The sequence below is a fragment of the Chrysemys picta genome, chromosome 8 (genome assembly GCF_011386835.1).
Source record: "Chrysemys picta bellii isolate R12L10 chromosome 8, ASM1138683v2, whole genome shotgun sequence".
Lineage (NCBI taxonomy): Eukaryota > Metazoa > Chordata > Testudines > Emydidae > Chrysemys > Chrysemys picta.
Window position 1 is genome coordinate 24,426,257 of NC_088798.1, and position 22,212 is coordinate 24,448,468.

The 22,212-nt window shown below is 40.0% G+C and overlaps 2 protein-coding genes across 2 annotated transcripts in view; one reads left to right on the top strand and one right to left on the bottom strand.

Moving 5' to 3' along the window:
- Nucleotides 1–22,212, top strand: part of ST6GALNAC5 (ST6 N-acetylgalactosaminide alpha-2,6-sialyltransferase 5) — a 160,014-nt gene that overhangs the window by 103,653 nt on the left and 34,149 nt on the right. The window lies entirely within an intron of this gene.
- PIGK (phosphatidylinositol glycan anchor biosynthesis class K) overlaps nucleotides 4,994–22,212 on the bottom strand; it is a 114,567-nt gene continuing 97,348 nt past the window's right edge. The window contains exon 11 of the mRNA XM_005302399.5: nucleotides 4,994–6,409. Within this exon, the coding sequence (XP_005302456.2) occupies nucleotides 6,293–6,409 (117 nt within the window). The 3' untranslated portion in view covers nucleotides 4,994–6,292. The remainder of the gene's footprint in view (nucleotides 6,410–22,212) is intronic.

Genomic DNA, 22,212 nt, shown 5'->3' on the forward strand with positions numbered 1-22,212 from the left:
GGTAAACATAGTACCTATCTTTAAAAAGAGGAACAAAGAGGAGCCAGGAAATTATAGACCAATCAGCCGAACTTAAATACCTGTAAAGATGCTGAAACAAATTATTAATCAAATCATAAGCACCTAGACCATAATAAGATAAAATATAGCTACCATGGATTTGTCATGAACAAATCATGCCAAACCAATTTAATTTTCTTCTTTGACAGGTTTATTGGCCTAGTGCAGTGGTTCCCAAACTTGTTCCGCTGCTTGTGCAGGGAAAGCCCCTGGTGGGCCGGGCCGGTTTGTGTACCTGCCGCGTCCGCAGGTTCGGCTGATCGCAGCTCCCAGTGGCCGCTCCGGGCTAATAGGAGCTGCTGGAAGCGATGCGAGCCGAGGGACATACTGGCCGCCGCTTCCAGCAGCTCCCATTGGCCTGGAGCAGCGAACCGCGGCCACTGGAAGCTGCGATCGGCCGAATCTGCGGACGTGGCAGGTACACAAACTGGTCCGGCCCGCCAGGGGCTTTCCCTGCACAAGCGGCAGAACAAGTTTGGGAACCACTGGCCTAGTGGATGGAGGGGGAAGCTGTAGACATGATACATCTTAATTTTAGTAATGCTTTTGACACCATCCCACATGACCTTCTCATAGCCAACTAGGGAAATATGGTCTAGATGAAGTTACCGTAAGGTGGGTGCACAACTTGTTGAAAGACCACAGTTCTGCTGTCAAACTGAGAGGATGTATCTAGTGGGGTCCTGTCCAATACTCTTCAATATTCTCTATTAATGACTTGGATGATAGAGAATATGCTTGTCAAATTTGCAGATGACACCAGACTGGGAGGGCTTGCAAGCACTTTGGAGGACAGGATTAGAATTCAAAATGACTTTGACAAATTGAAGAATTGGTCTGAAATCAAGAAGATGAAATTCAATAAAGACAAGTGCAAAGTAGTATATTTGGAGGGGCGAATCAAATGCTCAACTACAAAATGGGACTAGGCAGTAGTACAGCTGAAAATGATCTGGGGGTTATAGTGGATCACAAATTGAATATGAGTCACAATGTGACGCAGTTGCAAAAAAAGACTAGTATCATTCTGGGGTGCATTAACAGGAATGTTATACGTAAGACACAGGAGGTAATGGTCTTGCTCTACTTTAGGACTAGTTTACTCTAGTTTAGGCTTGAAATTAGACAAAGGTTTCTAACTATTAGAGGAGTAAAGGTCTGGAATAGCCTTCCAAAGGGAGCAGTGAGGGCAAAAAAAAAACAAAACCCTAACTGGCTTCAAGACTGAACATGATAAGTTTTGGGGGGGGGATGATGATGAAACTGCCTACAATGGCATGTAGCCCATCTGTGACTGCTAGTAGCAAATATCCCCAATGGTCAGTGATAGGACACTAGATGGGGAGGGCTCTGAGTTACTAGAGAGAATTCTTTCCCAGCTGTCTGGCTGGTGGGTCTTGCCGAAATGCTCAGGGTCCAACTGATCACCATATTTGGGGTCAGCAAGGAATTTCACCCCAAGTCACATTGGCAGAGACCCTGGGGTTTTTTGCCTTCCTCTGCAACATGGGACACAGGTCAATTGCAGTTTAAACTAGTGTAAAGGGTGGATTCTCTGTAACTTGAAGTCTTTAAATCATGATTTAAGGACTTCAGTAACTCAACCAGAGGTTAGGGGTCTATTACAGGCGTGGGTGGGTGAGGTTCTGTGGCCTGTGGTGTGCAGGAGGTCAGACTAGATGATTCTGGCCTTAAAGTCTCTGAATCAACTTGTGACTCGTGAGGCCTCAGCTGGAGTAGTGTGTTCAATTCTGGGCAGCACACTTTAAGAAAGATGTGGACAAACTGAAGATAGTCTGGAGCAGAGCAACAAAAATGATAAAAGGTTTAGAAAACTTGACCTATGAGGAAAGGTTAAAAAAAATTGGGCATGGTTAATATTGAGATAAGGGGGGATTCAGCGGGGACCTAGTAACAGTCTTCAAAGACATTAAGGGCTGTTATAAAGATGATGGCGATCAGTTGTTCTCCATGTCCACAGATGGTAGGACAAGAAATAATGGGCTTAATCTGCAGCAAGGGAGATTTAGGTTAGATATTAGGAAAAACTTTATAACTATCAGGGTTGTTAAGCTCTGGAATTGGCTTCCAAGGGAAGTTGTGGAATCCCCATCATTGGAAGTTAAGAACATGTTGGACAAACACCTGTCGGGGCCAGGGACGGTCTAGGTCAGTGGTTCTCAACCAGGGGATCCGAGGCCCCCTGGGGAGCCGCGAGCAGGTTTCAGGGGGGCCACCAAGCAGGGCCAGCATTAGAATCCCTGAGGCCTAGGGCAGAAAGCCGAAGCCCTGCTGCATGGGGTTGAAGCCAGGGCCCTGAGCCCCGCCACCCGATGCTGAAGCGGAAGCCTGAGCAATGTAGCTTTGTGGGGTCCCAGGCAACTGCCCAGCTTGCTACCCCCTAATGCCGGCCCTGGCTTTAATATGCAGAAAACCAGTCATTGTGACACAGGTGGGCCTTGGAGTTTTTATAGCATGTTGGGGTAAGGGGGGGGGGGAGGGGGCTCAGAAAGAAAAAGTTGAGAACCCCTAGTCTAGGTTTACTTGAGTCCTGCCTCAGCACAGAGGGTTGAACTTGATGACCTCTCGAGGCCCCTTGCAGCCTTATATTTGTATTCTCTGATTTTAAATATCTCAACCATAAATGCATTAAGCATCGATTGTTGCATTCCATTCTAATTGTTTTTCTTACTTCATTTTAATCAGCTGTGTGGGTTTACTTACTGAGTTTTCCCTTCCGTAAATTACATTTTAATAACCCACCTAACTGCCTCCTTTTCCCCAAGCAGATTCTCTTTTCAAAAATATAGCATCACTGATTTCTTCCCTGCCCCTCAAAATTCAGCCCAGCTCTGTTGATTCTCCTGCCTATCATTTCACTCAGACGAAGACAGTAAAAGGGTGGGGGGAAATGAATAAGGCCTAAGGAATCTGAATAAGAAAATTTAATTGCAGTTGAAACAGGGTTTGAAAGCTCTATTAATGTCGCTTCAGCTGTCTTTTAAAATGTGACCAAATCTGCCTGTAAAGCCGATTTATCATTTGATAAAAATAATTATTTGAGAGAAAAAAGAAAAAAAAAAGTATCAGCAGCTGAATTGAGGAACTATAGGTAGACAGAGGTTCTTTAAGGACAAATTTAATTGACTCAATTTTCTAATGGGTGTCTACAATAGATACTATATTGATAGGTGCATTAGTAATAGCAGAGATTGACAAGAATTTAAAATGAAAAGTGCAGTCTGTCTTATGCCATTTCATTTTTAGAACCAAAAATCCTATTCCTTACAGGTGTTATAATTATTGTGAGTGAATCTACTGCTTGTGAAAGGTGCTGGACTGAACGCCAGGGAGAAATGCACCTTCTCTTTGGCCACAGAAGAGGTACAGCATGGAGTGCTAGTTTCTTACTGCTGTCCTGCCACTGTGTCCCACTCTGACTTGAAGAGGCCTCCTCTAGCAAAGAGAGGACAGTGTTTTCCAAGCTCAATCATTCACTGGCATCTCATCCACTTGGTGGCATTTTGGATGATGTAATGAGAGCAAGTTCCAATCTTAATCTTATTTCTCACAGTCTACCCTGTTGTTAGCCAGTAAGGTGCTTCGTGCAGGGAATCTCTTTGTTTCCAATTTAACATCAAACCACATCACCAGTGCTCAGAAAAAGAAAGTTTCAAGTGCTATGACCCACAGCTAGATCTGAACTAGGGTTCTAGAGGTGAAAGATTCTATATACCAGTAGTAACCCCTCAGGCCATCCACTTTCCCTTAAAAATCTCTTATTTTTTTTAAAGGAATACAAAGGTACAGTCTGCCTCTATTTGCCCATTTCTCTCATTCATGGCAGTGCCAAGATGGAGATGCATGTGCAAATATGCAAGAAAAAGTCTACAGCTCCCTCCCCCCACATTGTGCTCGTCACAGGTGCTGAGCACAACATTGTGCTTATGGAGCAGGACGACTCTGTGGGACTAGTGCAGATGCTGCTAATCTCTAGCACCAGCCAGTGGAACAGAGGTGGGGAACCTACAGCCCGGCCCGTTGCTTAATTTCATCCGGGCCATGGAACGGGGTTGGGGGCTCACCCCATTCCACCCGCCCACCCGACGCTCCAGCCAGGGAGTGGGGTCCGGGACTCACCCTGCACCGCCCGGCGCTCCAGCAACCCCCCATACCCTGATCCCGCTCCCTGGCTGGAGCGCTGGGTCGGAGCAGATGGGCTCCCGTTTTTCTGGGGCCTCCCAATTGGCTGGGGTTCCTGGACACACCCCCTTGGCCCAGTGGCTAATCCGGCACTGGAAGGAGGGCAACAGGCGAGCGAGCAGGCAGCCCAGGGGCGGCAGAGGAATACTCAAAAAAGAAAGGCCTGCTGCTTCGGGAGCCAGGCCCGGTGCAGGGAGGTGGGACAGGAGCCGTTGCTGCTGGAGAGCAGCGTCTCCTCTCGGAGCTAGATGTGAGCTCGGGGCCCCAGGCAACCCCTGGACAGAGTGTCCATCACCCTCCACAAGGCTGGTGGGAGGGGGGGAAGATGGCCCCAATTTCTCCTGCTCCCACCCCCCCGCATCATTGCCCACACAACACCACCAGGGGATGGCAGGGCTGATTGACGGCGAGAACGTCATCACAGCATCTGATCCAAAGACCTGGGTAGTCAACAGCATGGGCTTTGGATCAGACCCTTGCTTTTTACTTGTGTGTGGCCCTCGACTGATTTTTTCTGTGGGTCAATGGACCTTGATAGAAAAAAGCTTCCCCACCCCTGCATTAGAAGTATCTGGGCAGACACCAGACCCTTTCCAGAAGCAGCACTAACTTTGCGCTCACCAGAGCTGGGGGTGGGATTGTGCCTGTAGGACAGCGTGCCTCAACACCACCCCTAACATGAGGCTGTAGCAATCAAGCCTAAAAATAACAATGATAAAAACATCTAATGTACATGTTCTATGCAATGTAGCAATGTTTAATGCTGTATTCTCTCCAACAAAATGATCCAGGCATCTATACATTAGTAATACAAATACAAACAGTAGCTAATGATTTTTAGAGATTTATGCCGGATAGACTATTCCCTTCCTGTATATCTAATCTTTATATTTGGCATACAGAGCAGAACCTTTAGGCATTCAGGAAAAACATTTCCAGAAATCTCTCTTCTGGCATTTGTTGTTCCTGTATATGAACAGATTTGGTCCTCCTGTCACCTAATATTGGTAAAATCTAAGAACAAAGCCCAATTAAGCATACATTAGCCATTCATTCATAGAACCATTCACAGACCTTGCAACAGTGTCTTTTTAAGGCTATGCAATCTGGATTAGAGGGTTTCCAATGCGTTAGATACACTGGATCTTCTTTGCAGAGAGGAAAATTGACTCTGGTATCAGGGATTTAAAATAGTTGTAAAATTGTACTATTGTACTCAAGAGTTTCTGAGCTGCATTGTTTTAAGTCTTGTAAATTCTGTTTTGACATATTTATTGGTTTGTTCTTATTAGATATTTACTGTTTTCTAATGGACAAGATGAAATAATGTTTTCACACATTTTGGCAGCTTTTTATTCAACTAGATTCAATTAAGTTATTATTTGGCCATATTTTTGTTTTCAATTCTAATGGCTCATAGAATCCTAAACCCAAAGTTGCCCTAGGTAAAAGTACTGATCTAAAGGATTGTATTTAACACCAAAAAAAAAATCAATATTTTCTACAATATTTTTGTTTCTGTTGAGCAAGTTTTCAATATGTCATGCCTGAAGTCTGTAGAGTGACTTAAGTTTTTATTGATAAAATTACATCTTACTTAAATAAGGTTCCGCATACTGTCTAGACCTTTGTTCCAGTGATGGGATAACTTTTAAAAAAATTTATTTAGAGGTGGAAGGGAAAGAATTCTCCCTTTTTCCAATTCATAAACAGCCTTAACATTTTAAAGATTCAGCTGAGATCTTCAGTTTTCCTGCTCTCTCTGAAAACACAGGATGAAAAATTGCTCAGAAACAACATTAATTTATACTTTCTCATTTAAATACATTTTATCTAATAGTATAACTATTAGTTAGGCTTTTTACAGAAAGGAGGACAGATGACACAACATCAAAAGAGCATCTAGATGTGAGGTTTCAGCATTATTTGTCACTACAAACAGACATAATACACAAATAAAGAACCTTTGATAACACCAATTTTCATCCCATGTTGCAGTCAGTGCAATCATCTTGGTTGCTCAGAAAACCTAGAAGATGTATTTCATGTGCTTGATTCCATATGTTTTAAAGAAAACCATGATAATCAATGCCCAGAGTCCTAGAATAAAACCTCCTGGAGGATGCCAGTCTTTCTGCTTTGGTTTCTGTAAAATAAAAATGGTATCACTGTTAGTTCTTCATGCTAAATACTTATTGGATTTATCAACTGGAAAAAAAATCTTTGCACTTGAGCAAAATATTGACAATATGCACATCCTTTACAAAGCTGATATCCAGCACCAAACATCTGTCCTTTTAATGAAGTTAAAAGTAACTGGCGTGAAGTGAGTTGACAGCTTGTTATACCTGCATCCTGGGAGTGACACTATAGCTATGAGTGAGACACCACTTTCGTTGTACACTATTTGCAGGTGCACATAACTTTCCAGAAGAAAAATCCCTCACACATTTGTTTGGAGTGAAATCTCTCATGGTTGGGCTCAGGCGAACTGTGAAATTTTATGGGAGAATTTGGTAAAACTTTGTTGGGTATTAAAAATATACATTCTTAAGTGTGAAAGTGTGGTTTTTCATCATCTAAGAAATGGTCAGATGTTCCTTCTGTGCTGAGTTATTTAATGAATTAATAGTTATTTAAATATATAAATAATTATTAATAGTTAAATGACTATAATACACAGTATGATTGATTTGAACGCAGTAGTTTCCCCTAGGATTTGCACCTCAGGAAGCCCAAGAGCCTGTGCTTGCCTGGTCCTCAATCAGTACTCCTCCCTTGAACAATCCTCTTATCTGCAGACAAGTGAACTATATCCAGGACAGCTACGCCCCTTCTGATACAAACTGAATGGTAAGATTCGCATCACTTCTGCTCTCTCCTCAGCACCATGAAAATTTCAGATCTTGTATGGTCTGTGGTGGGAAATGAACTCTGCCAGGTAGAGACCTAGAGTGCCCAAAATCTGTCTAAGATCTGTGTAATTCATGCAACATTTTGGCTGAGAATTTAAACATGCTGAAATCAGAGATATCAGAGTTGCAATTCTTATGAGAAGCATAACTCAACACCTCCTGCACACAATCTAACACCATAAACAGTAATGCAGAATCCTAGGTGTATGCAAAGGGTGGAGTTGCTCGAAGAAAAATAAACACATGCGGCTAAAACAGAATTGCTAAAGAAATAGGCCACGTCTACATAGCACAAATACTGTACTGAAGTTCTTCTTTAGTTTTTGTTCATTTTCTGAGAAGTGATTTGGCTTCTTGTTATTAGAAAAGCCATCAGTCATGCATAGAATATATACATTTTCTACCTAAAGCTTGAACCATATTCTCCTTCTATACCATGAGCATTCAAAGGTGTTCTGCTTTTGTAGCATGAAGTCAAATTAAAACAGTCATATTTCACTCAGGTAAATTGTTACAAATACAAAATACTCCACAGTTCCAATTTCTGCATGAAACTGGTTATAGGAAGTTTGCTGTTTCCCACTAAATGCACCAGGTGGCTGGGAACTTTAAAGCCATAGGTGCAGTTTGCAGCGTCTGTTCTTTCAAAACAGCTTTTCAATCAACAACAAAAGCCTTTGGATTTCTCTGCCTCCATTTTCTAAAGCTGGATAGATCTGGATAGGTTTTTTTTTTCCCCCCTAAATCAAGAGAAAATTTCTCTTTACGTATAATATTTGTTATGCATAAACAAAACAAATGGAAACAGGAGGGCCTGAGACACAAACCAGAAAAACAGGCCAATGAAATGTTATTGAATTTATTTTCCCTGCTGAAAGAACCAAGAAACTCAGATTATAATTTACATTAATAACAACAAAGCAGAAGATTTAAAAGAAAGTAAATATATACATCCTTACATTTGCTAAAGAACTATCGTTAACTATAAAACGTATCTGCTGTTGATACCCCTTCATTGGTATTCGCAACCACACAGCTTCATGTAAATATCTCAGGAAAATCAAGTCTAAATGTGCAAGCTGCCAATGTACCTCAGTTCTGAGAGTAACAGCTCCCAAACACTTCTCCATACAAAGGAACTTTCTTGTTTAAATTCTTCTAATTAACCCACAACTTCGTATGCATATTGCATTGCTCATTTCATCAATCTCTTTGTACTATCAATCTTTCTCTTCTTGGAGCTGAGACAAATCCTTACCATAAAGTGGCACCTGACCCTTCTAGACAAATGACTTCAATTTGCAGTCAGTGACACTAAAAGCCTCTCTTCTATTTTGTACAGAACACATAATTTAATTTCTTTAAAGAATTTATATGTATAAATATTTATAAGGTGACCTAGGAGTATGGTTTTACGTTTTGTCATGCCATGTACTGAAGCTTTCCACATGAAATTCCAAGAGACAATGGAGTCTGGTACAGTAATGCTTTTACATTTGAATTCAAGGACACAAAATAATCTGTTCAAAGCCAGGCAGCACAACTTTAAAATGTACTGGATATATTATTGATAGAAAGACTAAAGCAACATAAAGGAAAATAGTTGGGAGTAGTGACGCTGCATGCTCAGTTATCTTAAACATAAATATATCTTGAGAAATAGGATTACAGATTTAGAAACTGAAAACTATATGTGAATATTAAACCACTGCTATGTTCAAGTCCAAGAGGTGCCTCTGTTGCACACCTAAAACTGTCAATAATGCTGCTGAGTACATAATTATATTTAAATGTACCAACATTTTCAACTATGGTGTCACATAGACATCCCACAACTACTGAACACATAAAATGATAGCACAGAAATAAATGGATGAGATGACCTGAAACCGTTTTCTGAAACTCTCACAACTTGTATGTATGATGAGTTTATGACTGTCTTAAAACAATAGAATTAGTGCTCTACTTTAACACATTTACCTCCCTAAGATCCTGAGAAATAATGAATTACAGACTTGCCGGTATTGAAGTCAATGGGAGTTGTGCCATTAATTTCAACCAGGTCAGGAGTTCACCCTTCCTTTCTATGCCAGAGCGTGAGATAAGACAAATACCAGAGACATAAGAGAAGGAATGAGGTTTATTATTATTAACTAATCGAGTTACCTGAGAACCTAAGAAAGCTAGTCATGGAGCAGGATCCCATCATGCTAGGTGCTGTACAAACAGAACAAAAAGACAGTCCCTGCCCCAAGGAGCTTACAATCCAAGTGTAAGACAAGAGACAACAGATGGATACAGACAGACAGATGGAGGAGTACAAGGAAACAATACTGGGATGGATTTTTAAATAATTTAAATTTTGGTTTAATGTACTTAGATGATGTTTTAGCCTTTTAAACACAGTAAAAATGATTTATTTAAAACCTCTTCTATTGCTTGAGTTCCACTGTCCAAACATTATCAGCTGTGTGTTTTAAATCACTTTGACTTTTAAAACTTTAGGACAAAAAAATAATTTTAAAGTTAAAAAGGCAACCACAAGAAAGAAAGAAAAAACCACCACCACAACACACACAAATTTCAAATAGAAACAATGAAAAAAACCCACATAGGCAAATGTTAGTCAAATCAGATTCTGTTATAAGCTTTATCCACTAATGCTTATTCATGAAACAAAACAATTAGTCAGAGAAAGTGAGCATGCTCCTCAACTTGATGTATTTACATGGAGCCATATTTCCCAGTCTATGTAAAAACACACAATAAGATGGCTAAAAATTGCCTAAACAACCTTATAAGTAATCTTCATATGTGCTGAAAGTACTAAGACAGAGACTAACAGGGTATAGCTTATAGACAAGAGGGTTGGTTTGTTTTTTTAAACACAGAACATCAAGAATTTCAGAGATGTAGATAAGCAAAACAATTTTCAGATGTCAGTGATTAGAATAATTATTTGAATTTTACAGTAACTAACATTTTGGTCTAAGCATTTCTGTTTCTTTTCAGTCACAAACGCTGCTGTTTTTTCAGTGAAGTGGGAAGGAGGTGTTAGAAGATGTTTTCAGAATGCAAATAGGTGCACAGAGAGAAGAGGGCAATTATAAAGTGCCCCACAGCTGAGGGCCAAAGTTTAAATCTTTAAATCAAAACTGGATTTACGTTCTAACTCAACCAGTATTTCTGAGCTTGCTGCAAGGATTACTGGGTGAAATTCTATGGTCAGGCTAGAATATTGTAATGGTCCTTTCTGGCCTTAAGAATATATTAAATCAAAGGGACTGCTTCAGGAGCAAAAGTTTCATATACCTATTTGTACCCACATAATGGGGGCATGTGTTTGTGCAATACCAGTACTTATGTGTGAATGTACCTTTTTTGAGTACACAAGTGCATACACAAATTTTGTGGAAACACGTTAAGAGATCTCTCTGACAAATCTGGCCCTGTATAGATATTAGTAAGAGGGCTGATCAGAAAGTAATTGCCAACACACAAATCTTGCCTCCTGAATTCTTTAAAAATCCGATTGACATGGATCCTAACTTGCAGTCCTTATTCAAGCAAAGTTCCTTCTAAACCCAACCATGCCATGCTCCTTGTAAAAGTCTGGATGGACAAAATATTAGGATGCTGTGATCTCTTCACTTGCAATTAATTAAATATCATTATAAATTATGTTGACGGGTGTGTGTGTGTGTGTGCGCGCGCGCATGCACTTAAAGATTCGGAGCCTGACCCTGCATATATTTTCCCTGGGTGTAATACTTACTAATAAGGGTAGTTTTATCGCTTTCAGTGGGACTATTCACAGTAGTGGTAAATATTTGGAGGATCAGGCCCATAATTCTTTTAGTTCAGACTGTTTCTCTATCTAGCAATTTCACCTGAGTAGTACCCAGATGAGAACTTTACTAAGAGTGGCTTGTATAATTGATGTACTTAAGATTTTTGATTTACACTACATATAACCCCATTATAAACGCCCTCTTTATTCCTACAATAATAGCTGTAACACAAAGGTGAAATGCACACATAAAATGGCACAATGTGTCATGAACAAATACATTTAGTAGCTTAAGGGCTAGTCATTATCAAATTGCTAGAGAGTCCGAATTAAAAAGGTAGGTAGCTAAGCAACAGTGAGCTTCCTTCTGTGAATATTTTCTGTCATACTCTATAGTTCTGATAGAATCATTATTCTATGGAACTTCAAAACAGTTAACAGAAAGCTGCTCCATGTATTGTAATTAAAGAGAGAATAAAACACTGTATTTTCAAATTGGATGGGTCTGTAGGGATCCTAATGGAAAGCATCCAAGATTTTCAATGAGGACTTTTCATAAAACATACAGTACATGTTATTGCTGTTAAAATGCATTTTATGGAAAAGAATGATAAAGAAAATGGACTAAAGCTACAGAAGCAATTAGGTTAGAAAATGGTTTTAGAATAAAAGTTCAAATTTAAAAGTGTGCATCTATATTTCACATGCAAAGAAAAAAATATTTTAAGGTGTCACTAAGGTCTCAATCCTTTAGTCTTTACCCAAGCAAAACTTCCCACTAATTTCAACGTGGAGGTTGCATGAAAAAGAACAACTATTTGGCCAGAAGACTGGCTTAAACTCGTGTGTCTACATTTTGATGGTGACTGTAGGCACTGCAATTCACAGAATGTAACTACAGCAGTATTTGGTCAGGAACTCAAGAATTCCCATACTGGATCAGAACAGTAGCCTATTCCCAACAGTGACTTATGGCATACACGTCAAAGAAAAGGAGCAAACCTCAAAAGTGACCTCACTTATGCAATAACATGCTTACAGAGAACGTTTCTTCCCAGTCCTAGCCAGATGGACTAGATTCACAAAGGGGATTTAGGCGTTTCAATAACTAACTCCTAGGTGCCCTGCCATCTAGTGGAATTCATAACCCTGAATTAGGCTTGCAGGCTCCCTAATGCATGGGGAGAGTTAGATGCCTTAGAATAGGATTCACAAAAGCCACCTTGGGAACTGCCTAAGTTAGGAGAGGCTCATGGCCTGTGACCCACCCTTCAAAGGCAGGTAGGAACAGCTTCAACAGCAGAGACTGAGGGAGACCTGCCCCAGAATACTCCACAGCTCACTCGCTAGGGCACTATCCTGGGAGGTGGAAGACCCAACTTCAAATCTCTGCTCCAGATCGGGGAGCGGGGGAAATGGCACCTAGGACTCCCACATCCCAGCTGTGTGCTCTACCACTGGGTTAAGGGGGCAGGAGGGGGCACCACCACTTCCCCATCCTCCCACCTACCAGATCAGGCTCCAAAGGCAAGATAGGTAGGGGAATGTCTAGTTTGAGAATTCTACTGGGGCACATGCATGATTCAGCCACTGAGCTGCTGGGTGGTGTCTGGACTGAGGAGACTATGTATATGGCCCAGTTGCCGAAATTTAGGCATCTACAGGGTTAAGTGGGAACTGAGCAATGGCACCTCAATGTTGAACTCGTCATCTGAAGTGGCAGTTAGGTATTTAAGTCCCTTTGTGAATCTAGCCCATGGTCTTTGCTTATGTCACAAAACCTAAGGGCTGAATATCCATATCTACTATTACAGAAACAAAATAGCATTGTGTTCCAAGGGGTCCATTACATGATGGACGTGCCGCCTCAGTGGAATTCCCAGCTGACCCCCTAAGCTATTCCCAGGGGAATAGCTTAGGGGGTCAGCAATCAGATGAGAGAATTGAAGCAAGCTTCCTGTTCAGTACTGTAGAACTGTGTTACTACATCACTAGGATGGGTTTTATGTAATATTTTGGGTGCATTTATTTATTTTCTTCCCAGTAATTTTCCTTTCTGAAATTTTCCTCTTTGTCTTCTTCTCCTCTCCTCCACTGATGGACGAAAGGCTCCTTTTCTTCTTTGCCATTCTTATATTTTGTAATCTGCACTAAAGAGCTGACATTTCAAATTTCATTCTCAAGTCAGAAACAAAACAGGTCCACGTTTCAAAAGAGATCTTTAAAATGCAAGGCTTCCTCAGATCAGAGAGTGAAAACGAAATGTCCCACGCCCTCAGAAAAAAAAGACACCATCCAACAGGAGGAACAAGAAATTAAACACTCGCATTGGAAAGGCCAATCAGAATTCACTACACAGAACTCCATGTAAGCAGCATGCATATTACATATTTTTAAGGACATTCTAATAGCAATTCAGATTTAGTTGCAATTTTACATTGCAAATCAGGTAATCATTATAATTCTGAAAAGAAAGCACAGAATTCACTCTCAAAATGAAATATACATATAATATATAATCATAATATACACGCCCAGTGTATCTAATGAAAGTATGAACTTCTTATTTGTCAGTTATATTCTTGATTTTGGGGGCTAAGGAAAATAATAATTCCAGCCATCTAGTAATAACTTAATCCTCTTTGGTGCCCACAGTAAGATTAAAGTCATAACGGAATTCCAACATAAAGGATTCCTGTTAATCTGTAAAACAATTTAGAGCATTTTCATCTTATCCCACAGTTTTTACTTATTAACAATAATGTAATGATTACTGACGCCCCACATTTTGAGTAAAATAATTATGAAACAACAACAAAAACTCAGACAACATACTGGAGAGAATGCTAGCTACACTTAACAAATATGTTAACGCCAACAACTGCATCTTAAACAAATGTATTTGCTTTCAAATTTGAAAGATCACTATAGAAATATGATAATTACGCCATGATGGCTTTGCTTGTCATTTCCTGTGTCTAAATTTTTCATTCAATAAGCCGTTTTATGAAATTAATTTCTGTTCCAAAAAATTGTTCAATACACTGGTGACAATTTCATTCTTTACTTTTACCCAATTTATTAATCAGGTATTTCTCCAAAATTCTATGGTATCTTGTAAGGATTTTAAAATGCTTTACAAGTAAGCATTAATCTTCACCCCCGTGATACAGAAAAGTGACGCTAAAAAATTGTGTGTATGTTTAGGAGACAAAAGAACGGAAGTCTTCTGTAGAATGCACCTATTATTCAATAAATTCCCCCAATTTATTCAAGACCCACAGAGCTAATTTTCTGTATTTTAATCAAATACACCATGTTTTTCATCACACTATGGTCATAGACATGGGTGATTGAAAAATACCCATATTCTGATACATGATTCTCACTTATATGCATATATATCTATTCTAAGTGTCCAGTTAAATGGGGGATTTGAACAGCTTATTTAAAATGCTTATATGTGAACATCTTGCTCATAGTTATTTTGCTTGAGACAAATCTTAATGTTTTCTCCCCACTGTAATTCTAACGAATCAAAAGAGAATCCACACCAGGGATAAAACCAAGGACCTTAGGCAGCACGAGTACAGGCCTCTGTCACTTGAGCTAAAGGACTACGGTCTCGTCTACACTAGCGAGCTTACAGTGGCACAGCTGTACCAATGCGGTTTGTAATGTCTTACTTAAATCAGCTTCTGTACCAGATGACTGGAGAATAGCTAATGTGATGCCAATTTTTTTTAAATGACTCCAGAGGTGATTCTGGCAATTACAGGCCAATAAGCCTAACTTCAGTACTAGACAAATTGGTTGAAACTATAATAAAGAACAGAATTATCAGACACATAGATTAACACAATTTGTTGGGGGAAGAGTCAACATGGCTTTTGTAAAGCGAAATCAGGCCTCACCAATCTATTATAATTCTGTGAGGATGTCAAACAAACATATGGACAAGGGTGATCCAATAGATATAATGTACTTGGAATTTCAGAAAGCCTTTAACAAGGTCCATTCACTAAGGCTCTTAAGCAAACTAAGCAGTCATGGAATAAGAGGGAAGATCCTCTCGTGGATCAGTAACTGGTTAAAAGATACAAAAAAAAAAGGGTAGGAATACATGCTTAGTTTTCAGCATGGAGAGAGGTAAACAGAGAGGGATCTGGTTCTGAGACCAGTGCTGTTCAACATAGTCATAAATGATCTAGAAAAGGGGGTGAACAGGAAAGTGGCAAAGTTTACAGATCATACAAAACTGCTCAAGATATTTACAAAGTGATCTCACAAAACTGGATGACTGGACAACAAAATGGCAGATGAAATTCAGTATTGATAAATGCACATTGAAAAACACAATCACAACTATATATTCAAAATCAAGGGGTCTACCACTCAAGAGAGAGATCTTGGAGTCACTATGGATAGTTCTCCGAAAACATCCACTCAATATGCAGCAGCAGTCAAAAAAGCTAACAGAATGTTAGGAACCATTAGGATAGGGATAGATAGTAAGACCGAAAATATCATAATGCCACTGTATAAATCCACAGTATGCTCATAGCTCAAATACTGTGTGCAGTTCTGGTCACCCCAGCTCAACAAACATATATTAGAACTGGAAAAAGTAAGGCAACAAAAATGATTAGGGGTAAGGAACAGCTTCCATATGAAGAGAGATTAAAAAGACTGGGCTTATTCATCTTGGAAAAGAGATGACTAAGGGGGGGATATGATAGCGGTCTATAAAATCATCAATGATGTGGAGAATGTGAATAAGGAAGTGTTATTTACTCCTTCACAGAACACAAGAAACTGGAGTCACCCAATGAAATTAATAGGCAGCCGCTTTAAAACAAACAAAAAAAAGTACTACTTCACACAACCCACAGCCAACCTGTAGAACTCTCTGCCAGGGGATGTTGTGAAGGCCCAAACTATAACTGGAATTAGATAAGTTCATGGGGGATAGGTCAATCGATGGCTATTAGCCATAACAGTCTGGGATGCAATCCCATACTTGGGTGTCCTAGCCCTCTGACTGTCAGATGCTGGGATGGCATGACAGGGGATGGATCACTTGATGGTTGCTCTGTTCTAGTCATTGGGCACTGTTGGAAGATAGGATACCAGGCTAGACATTCCATTGGTCTGAGCCAGTGTGGTAGTTCTTATATAGAAGAGCTAAGAGATCATCATTTAAGCCTTGTAGCAACAGCAGCTGCTTAATGAGTTCTTTGCCTACAGCTGCACCAGACCTGCCTCCTGTACAAATCCTTGCTCCAATCTGCGCCTGCTCCCACTCCAACCCTCGTCTCTACCTTTCCCCAAACTCCGTGACTTCTGGCTCTGCTCCAATCTCTATATCTCACTGCCTACACACGGTGTGTGACACCATGTTAGCCACACCCCATCTGGGAAAGCTCATCCCAATGGTCTGACATACAGAAGAGCTTACTCTTATAAAGGCCACTGCTTTATAACAACTGGTTGCCAGTGGGGATAGACTCCAGAAACAAATTGTTCAAGCCACATGAGCTGAAGGAGTAACTATATTAGTGGTATGTACCTTCTGTGGGTGACAGCAATTACCGACAGCCATGACCACACACACTTGGCTAGTATATTACATCTTCCATATCAGCTTGTCAAGGCTACACCAGGTACCAGCCACATGTCATCATTTTAAGAGGCAGAACTCTCCTTCCTGCTCAGAAGCCCACCTCTGATCCACCATATATGGCAGTACAATATAGAGCCACTTTGAATCACTGGGCCAGCCCATTCAGTTATTTTTAAACTGAGATTCTTTAAGGCATATTTTTTCTTTAATCTTATAAAAACAAATTGTATGTCCCAAAACATCCAATACCAAATGTAAATGTATTCACTCTAAAACAAATAAAGATGTGTTTATTTATGTGGAGAAATAGTGATATTCATAAATGATTAGGGACGTTTCTACCCAGTTATTTTCCCCTGGATATCCCATGAGTATCCATTTATTTCCAGGTGGTAGGCTGTATTAACAGCAGATGTTAGACAACATAAGATCTTCTACTCAACATGCTATACTGAGTACAAGATCTAATCAAACATCTCAATGGCTACATTTTAAGGCATTAGAATCCAAATAAATATTCCCTCTTCTTGGAAACTTCATTACTGGGATGAGATGTTTTTAAAAAATGTCCCCAGAATCTCTACAGCTAGAATTAGAGAAGTCCTCCTCTGCCCTGTGTTGTGCATTACATTATGCATGTAAACAGATGGGCTCACTGTTCTAGCATCAGGATTAGCTTGCATTTCTCAAACTGCATTACGCTGAGGAGAGAAGTGAGCACACACCTCGGGGGGGAGAGGAAAGCAGGTGAGAAGGATCTGCCTCATTTATCTGAGCATGTTAAAGTATGGCCATTATATATATATCGAGAGAGAGAGAGAGATACCTATCTCATAGAACTGGAAGGGACCCCGAAAGGTCATCGAGTCCAGCCCCCTGCCTTCACTAGCAGGACCAAGTACTGATTTTTGCCTCAGATCCCTAAGTGGCCCCTTCAAGGATTGAACTCACAACCCTGGGTTTAGCAGGCCAATGCTCAAACCACTGAGCTATCCTTCCCCTCTCCCCAAAGCATTCTCCTCTCGCAAAGCATACGTTTCTCAGTGAAAAGGCAGGATGGGCAACTTAGAACTGGCAAAACTGCAGCTTCTCTATTTTTAAAAACTGGTTAGTTTCTTCTCAAAGCCCCACCCTGCTATTGTATTCAGTTGCTTTCCACTAACAGGTCAGCCAGGATTTTTACAAAGTTTATACAGACAGGGCAGAATGATAGCAACAGATTGTGTGAGTAAAGAAACAACAACAAAAAAGATCAAACTATTCTCAAATCAACTCACTGCTGCTAGGTATTTTAGCTCCTATAGAACGTAAGTATTACCAATATGTCATGATACCTGGGCTCAGTCTGCTACAGCAAAACTAGCCAGTATGTATTGTACATACTGAGACAGGCATGTTTGCCATGCTTGCAGCATCAAAAGACAATAAGGCTCAAAGGCCAGGCCCCTGTCAGGGAAGACCTGAGAAAGTATCAGTGCATCCTAGTGCCATGAATATTCACCTGATACTTTTTCATCTAATTCAGTGTTTTATGCTACCTGGTTAGGAATACAGAGGACTTCTTTGTAGAAGGAGAGCTCATAAGCTGAGTAAATACCAATTTATCTCCACTGTAGTAAGGCTTATAAGAAGACACAGATTACAGTGCTTATAAATTAATGATAAAAACCTGGCTGCACTTCACCTGCCTGTTACTCACCTCACCTGACTGCAGTAAACTAAGTTGTGGTGGAAGAGTCTGAAACTGTGTGCTTGCCACAGCCAGACCAAGGAACTTGTGAACTATACACACCCTCTTGGGCACTAAGCATATTTGGCAGAGAAAGCACAGGGAGCTGTCAAAATAAAGAATAGGAGGAATATAGAGATTGGAGTGGCAAGAGCACTGCAGAAGAAAAGACTCTCCTACCATCCCACCCAACCCTGAACTATGTGATTTTTGCATTCACTGACTCAACTTAGTGTATGCAAGTCTGGCAAAAAAAAATCCAGCTGCTTTCTGAAATCACTCAGTTTAGGAACTCTACACATCATTCACAACTCTATATATTGATCTACGACTATCTACAGCAATGGCCAATCCCTGTCTCTTCAACAGCATAGGTTCCATATTCACCCCAAGGACAGCAGCAGGCACAACCCAAGAGGGTAGCTCCAGCACAAAAACAGCCCTCAAAAAACAACCCTTCATGACCAGTTTTCTTGAGGAGAGAGGCAGGAAATATTTCTCTTTTTCAAAGTATTCAGAATAGAACACCAAGCCCTTCAGAGTAAAATGCACTAAAGATCTCTGACTAGATCAAGGTAGGTATTTTACAGGCGCAAGGAATATTATCAAAGAAGAACAAAATTATAGCCGTTTAAAAGGAACAGAAAGACAAGAAAAGACAACACATGTCACAAACTAACAATCTATGTCCATTTTTTAAATACAAAGGGATAAACAACCATTTATGTTTATTATATTTATTTTTATTATACTTAACCATAAAGTAACCAACATAAAAACTCATTACAATATCATCATCATCTAGACTGATAGGATATACTGTATACCATAATATAAATTCATTTACACCTTACCAATCATATGTGTGTACACACACACACACTCTCTCTCTCTCTCTCTAAGGACCAGGACAGAGTGAGGGTAAACTACATCCCTCTCACTGTTAGACTGGGGATACTGTAACCCAGGGATACGGAGGAGTTTGGAATTGCAACAACTATATTAGTTCCTTAGCTTGAAAAGCACAGCAGAGCAGCAGGTCAGGATTTAGGAGCAGTAGCAGAGTTCTCTGTGTGCAATGCCTGTCTACACTATGTCTGATCCAAATTTCAATACTATTAGTCCCCTTTCAGATATGAGCAGCAAACTGACTAAAAATTAGTTTTATGAATGCTACAAAATAAGATAATTTGTATTAAACAAAAAAATGGAGCTTGCTCTGCTCCATCACAACAGCTCACTCCTCCAAAGCCTCCACTCACCCTCAGGCACCATTTTAAACCTCACTTTTATTAATTTAAACAAAAGTGCTTCCCATCCCACTTGCATGTCCATGTTAAACTCTAGCAGTTAATAAACAGTCACTTCCTCCAGACACTCCCATATCACCCATATCCACAAGCCCATTTTTATCCTTGTATGTGCGTGCACTCTGCTGGTACCAGGAGCACTCTCTGCATGAACCTCCTGAAAGGCACCCCCACTAACAAAATGACACTGTAGAGCCAATGGACTTGAACTGCTCCCAGAGCACTGAGCTGTGGATTACAATTACTGAGGTAGAAAGGGCCAACCCCACAACCACCAGCAGGGTTGGGCTAGGTAAAAGTGACACCGAGCAAAGAGAAATCTAGCCAACAGAGCAGAAACTGATTCCACAAAGCAACCACATGCACAAATAATTTTCACAGGGAACAATAAAATGTGACGCTGCCCTGCCTGTTCGACAACACAAACACAATGGTTCCATTACTGGTGTCTTTATTCATTTACCCTTTCCGTTCACTCTGAAAATGGAAATGATTTTATCGAATTCCAGCCTTTCTGAATTATTAAGGAAAACAAATTCTAGACATGGCACTGGTGAGCAGTCTGCCAATACCTCTATCTCTAGCTATTCATCAGTTCTGTCAAGATGGGCTTGTGCATTACACTGCCACAATCCTCACAAGGTGCTACTGAAGGGTAAACAAAATATAATTAACTTAACACAAAACCCACCAATATAACTCTCATTAAAATTACACGACAATTAAGTGAGATAAATATGTAAATATATTTGGAGCTAGGAGTGTCTACACCTGAGAGTGTCAAAAAAGATAATTGCCATCACAACAGTGCTAAATATACCAAGATTAAATTGATGAGACTTACATCAAAACATGGTAACTGTAACAGCAGCATTACTTTATCAATGTGGGCTTACAGGTAACAATTTCTGTTGTTTCTGTTCGTACTCAGAAGAAGAAATGCTGTGCATAGCACCTTAAATTAGCAAAGCCAGAATTGTTAATTTTACTGTTCACTGAAATCCTATTTAAGTAAATATTGCCTATCACAGAAGCTGCCATACAGAAGGAAACAATTAGAATAAAGTCAAATGCATGTTTAATAAATGCCAAAGTTATTTATTACATAAAGTAATGAAAATGTGCAAGAATACTAAATTATAGTCAGAAACTGAAATTACATCTTATTTCTTGGACAGTCTTCTGCACATTGCTTGAATAATCATGTTTTAAAACAAAGGCCCCACTCCTGCATGTGTGTAACTTTAGTCACACAAGTGGTCCCCACTGAAATCAGTGGGGCCAATCACATGTCTGAAGGTAAGCCGGTGTATAAGCTTGCAGGACTGGGTCCTAAGGCCCCATGTGAGTAGTAGTATTTATGCAATAAAGTTAGTAATAAAGACTACTGATGTTCTGTGCATATACATCACCCTTCATCTGAGGATTTCAAGTACTTCACAAAGTGCTCATTTTTTTTAATTGTGCAGATACATTTAAATAAATGGGACATCCCATACCACTGCTAATAAGAGAACTAAGCCTATGGGGAAGAGGTCAACACCAAATATGACCCTTCACCCCACTCCTCCCAGAAAACGCATGGTGAATAACTGGGCAACTCCCATCCACAGCTATTTGGGAAAAGAAAGGGTGCAGTGACAAGAACATGGCCAGCTCTCCTCAGGTGCATAATGGGGAGAGAGTAAAAGCAGTTCTGGGCGTGGCTTGCCACAAATGTCATAAAAGCCCCAGCAGTGCATGCCGGAATGGGAGCTCTGCCACTTTTACAGGTTACAGTTTGTGTACACCACTGTAACAGATCTTTGCCCTTCAAACAATATAATTTCCAAGTGTAAATAAGACCACAGAGGAACGCTGGCTTAGCCAGCCATTCCCACACTGTTGCTTGGCCATGTCTCACCTTGCTCCAAGAAGTGACTTACAGCTAAAATCTGGCCTTCTGGCTCCCAGGGAAAGGTTGCAGTTTATATGTATATACAATTCCCAAATCCTGTCTGCTAATAAAAATAATTTAAAACATTGTACATTTTAGTATTTAATACTACAAACAGCATTCAAAGTCACATGTTTGTCCCATTGAAAGTGATGGGAAAGAGTTTGATCCAGCACAGTTAAACGGATCACAGGATAAGAGTAACTTTGAAGGAATAAGTATATTTCACCTTTTCTATTGCTAAATACCCTGTTCACCAAAATAAAAAGCCAATTCCATTACATAATTTAGAAGTTTTGATAAATCAGAAGGTTTTCCCTTACTTAGAAAAATCCCTCCAACTTTTGCTTGGATCAAGTTTTGTTTTTTTTAACTACATTAACTCTTCCCCAGCATTGTGTGGGTTGCTGAGATGTAGACATACTTTTAAAATTTTTAATTGTATTAGGCCATTAATGGGTAAAATCATTTATTAGAAAATCTGTTAAAACCTCTTCACTCCTTGATGTTTTCAACTTCTAAAAGTCAATATTTACTAGTAGAAAAATTGCTAGATTAAAAAAGTTTTGTTTCCATGTTGACTTTCAACATTGTTGTTTAGTTAAGAGATAACAACAACGATAACTCAGGTTCTGCAGCTGAAAAT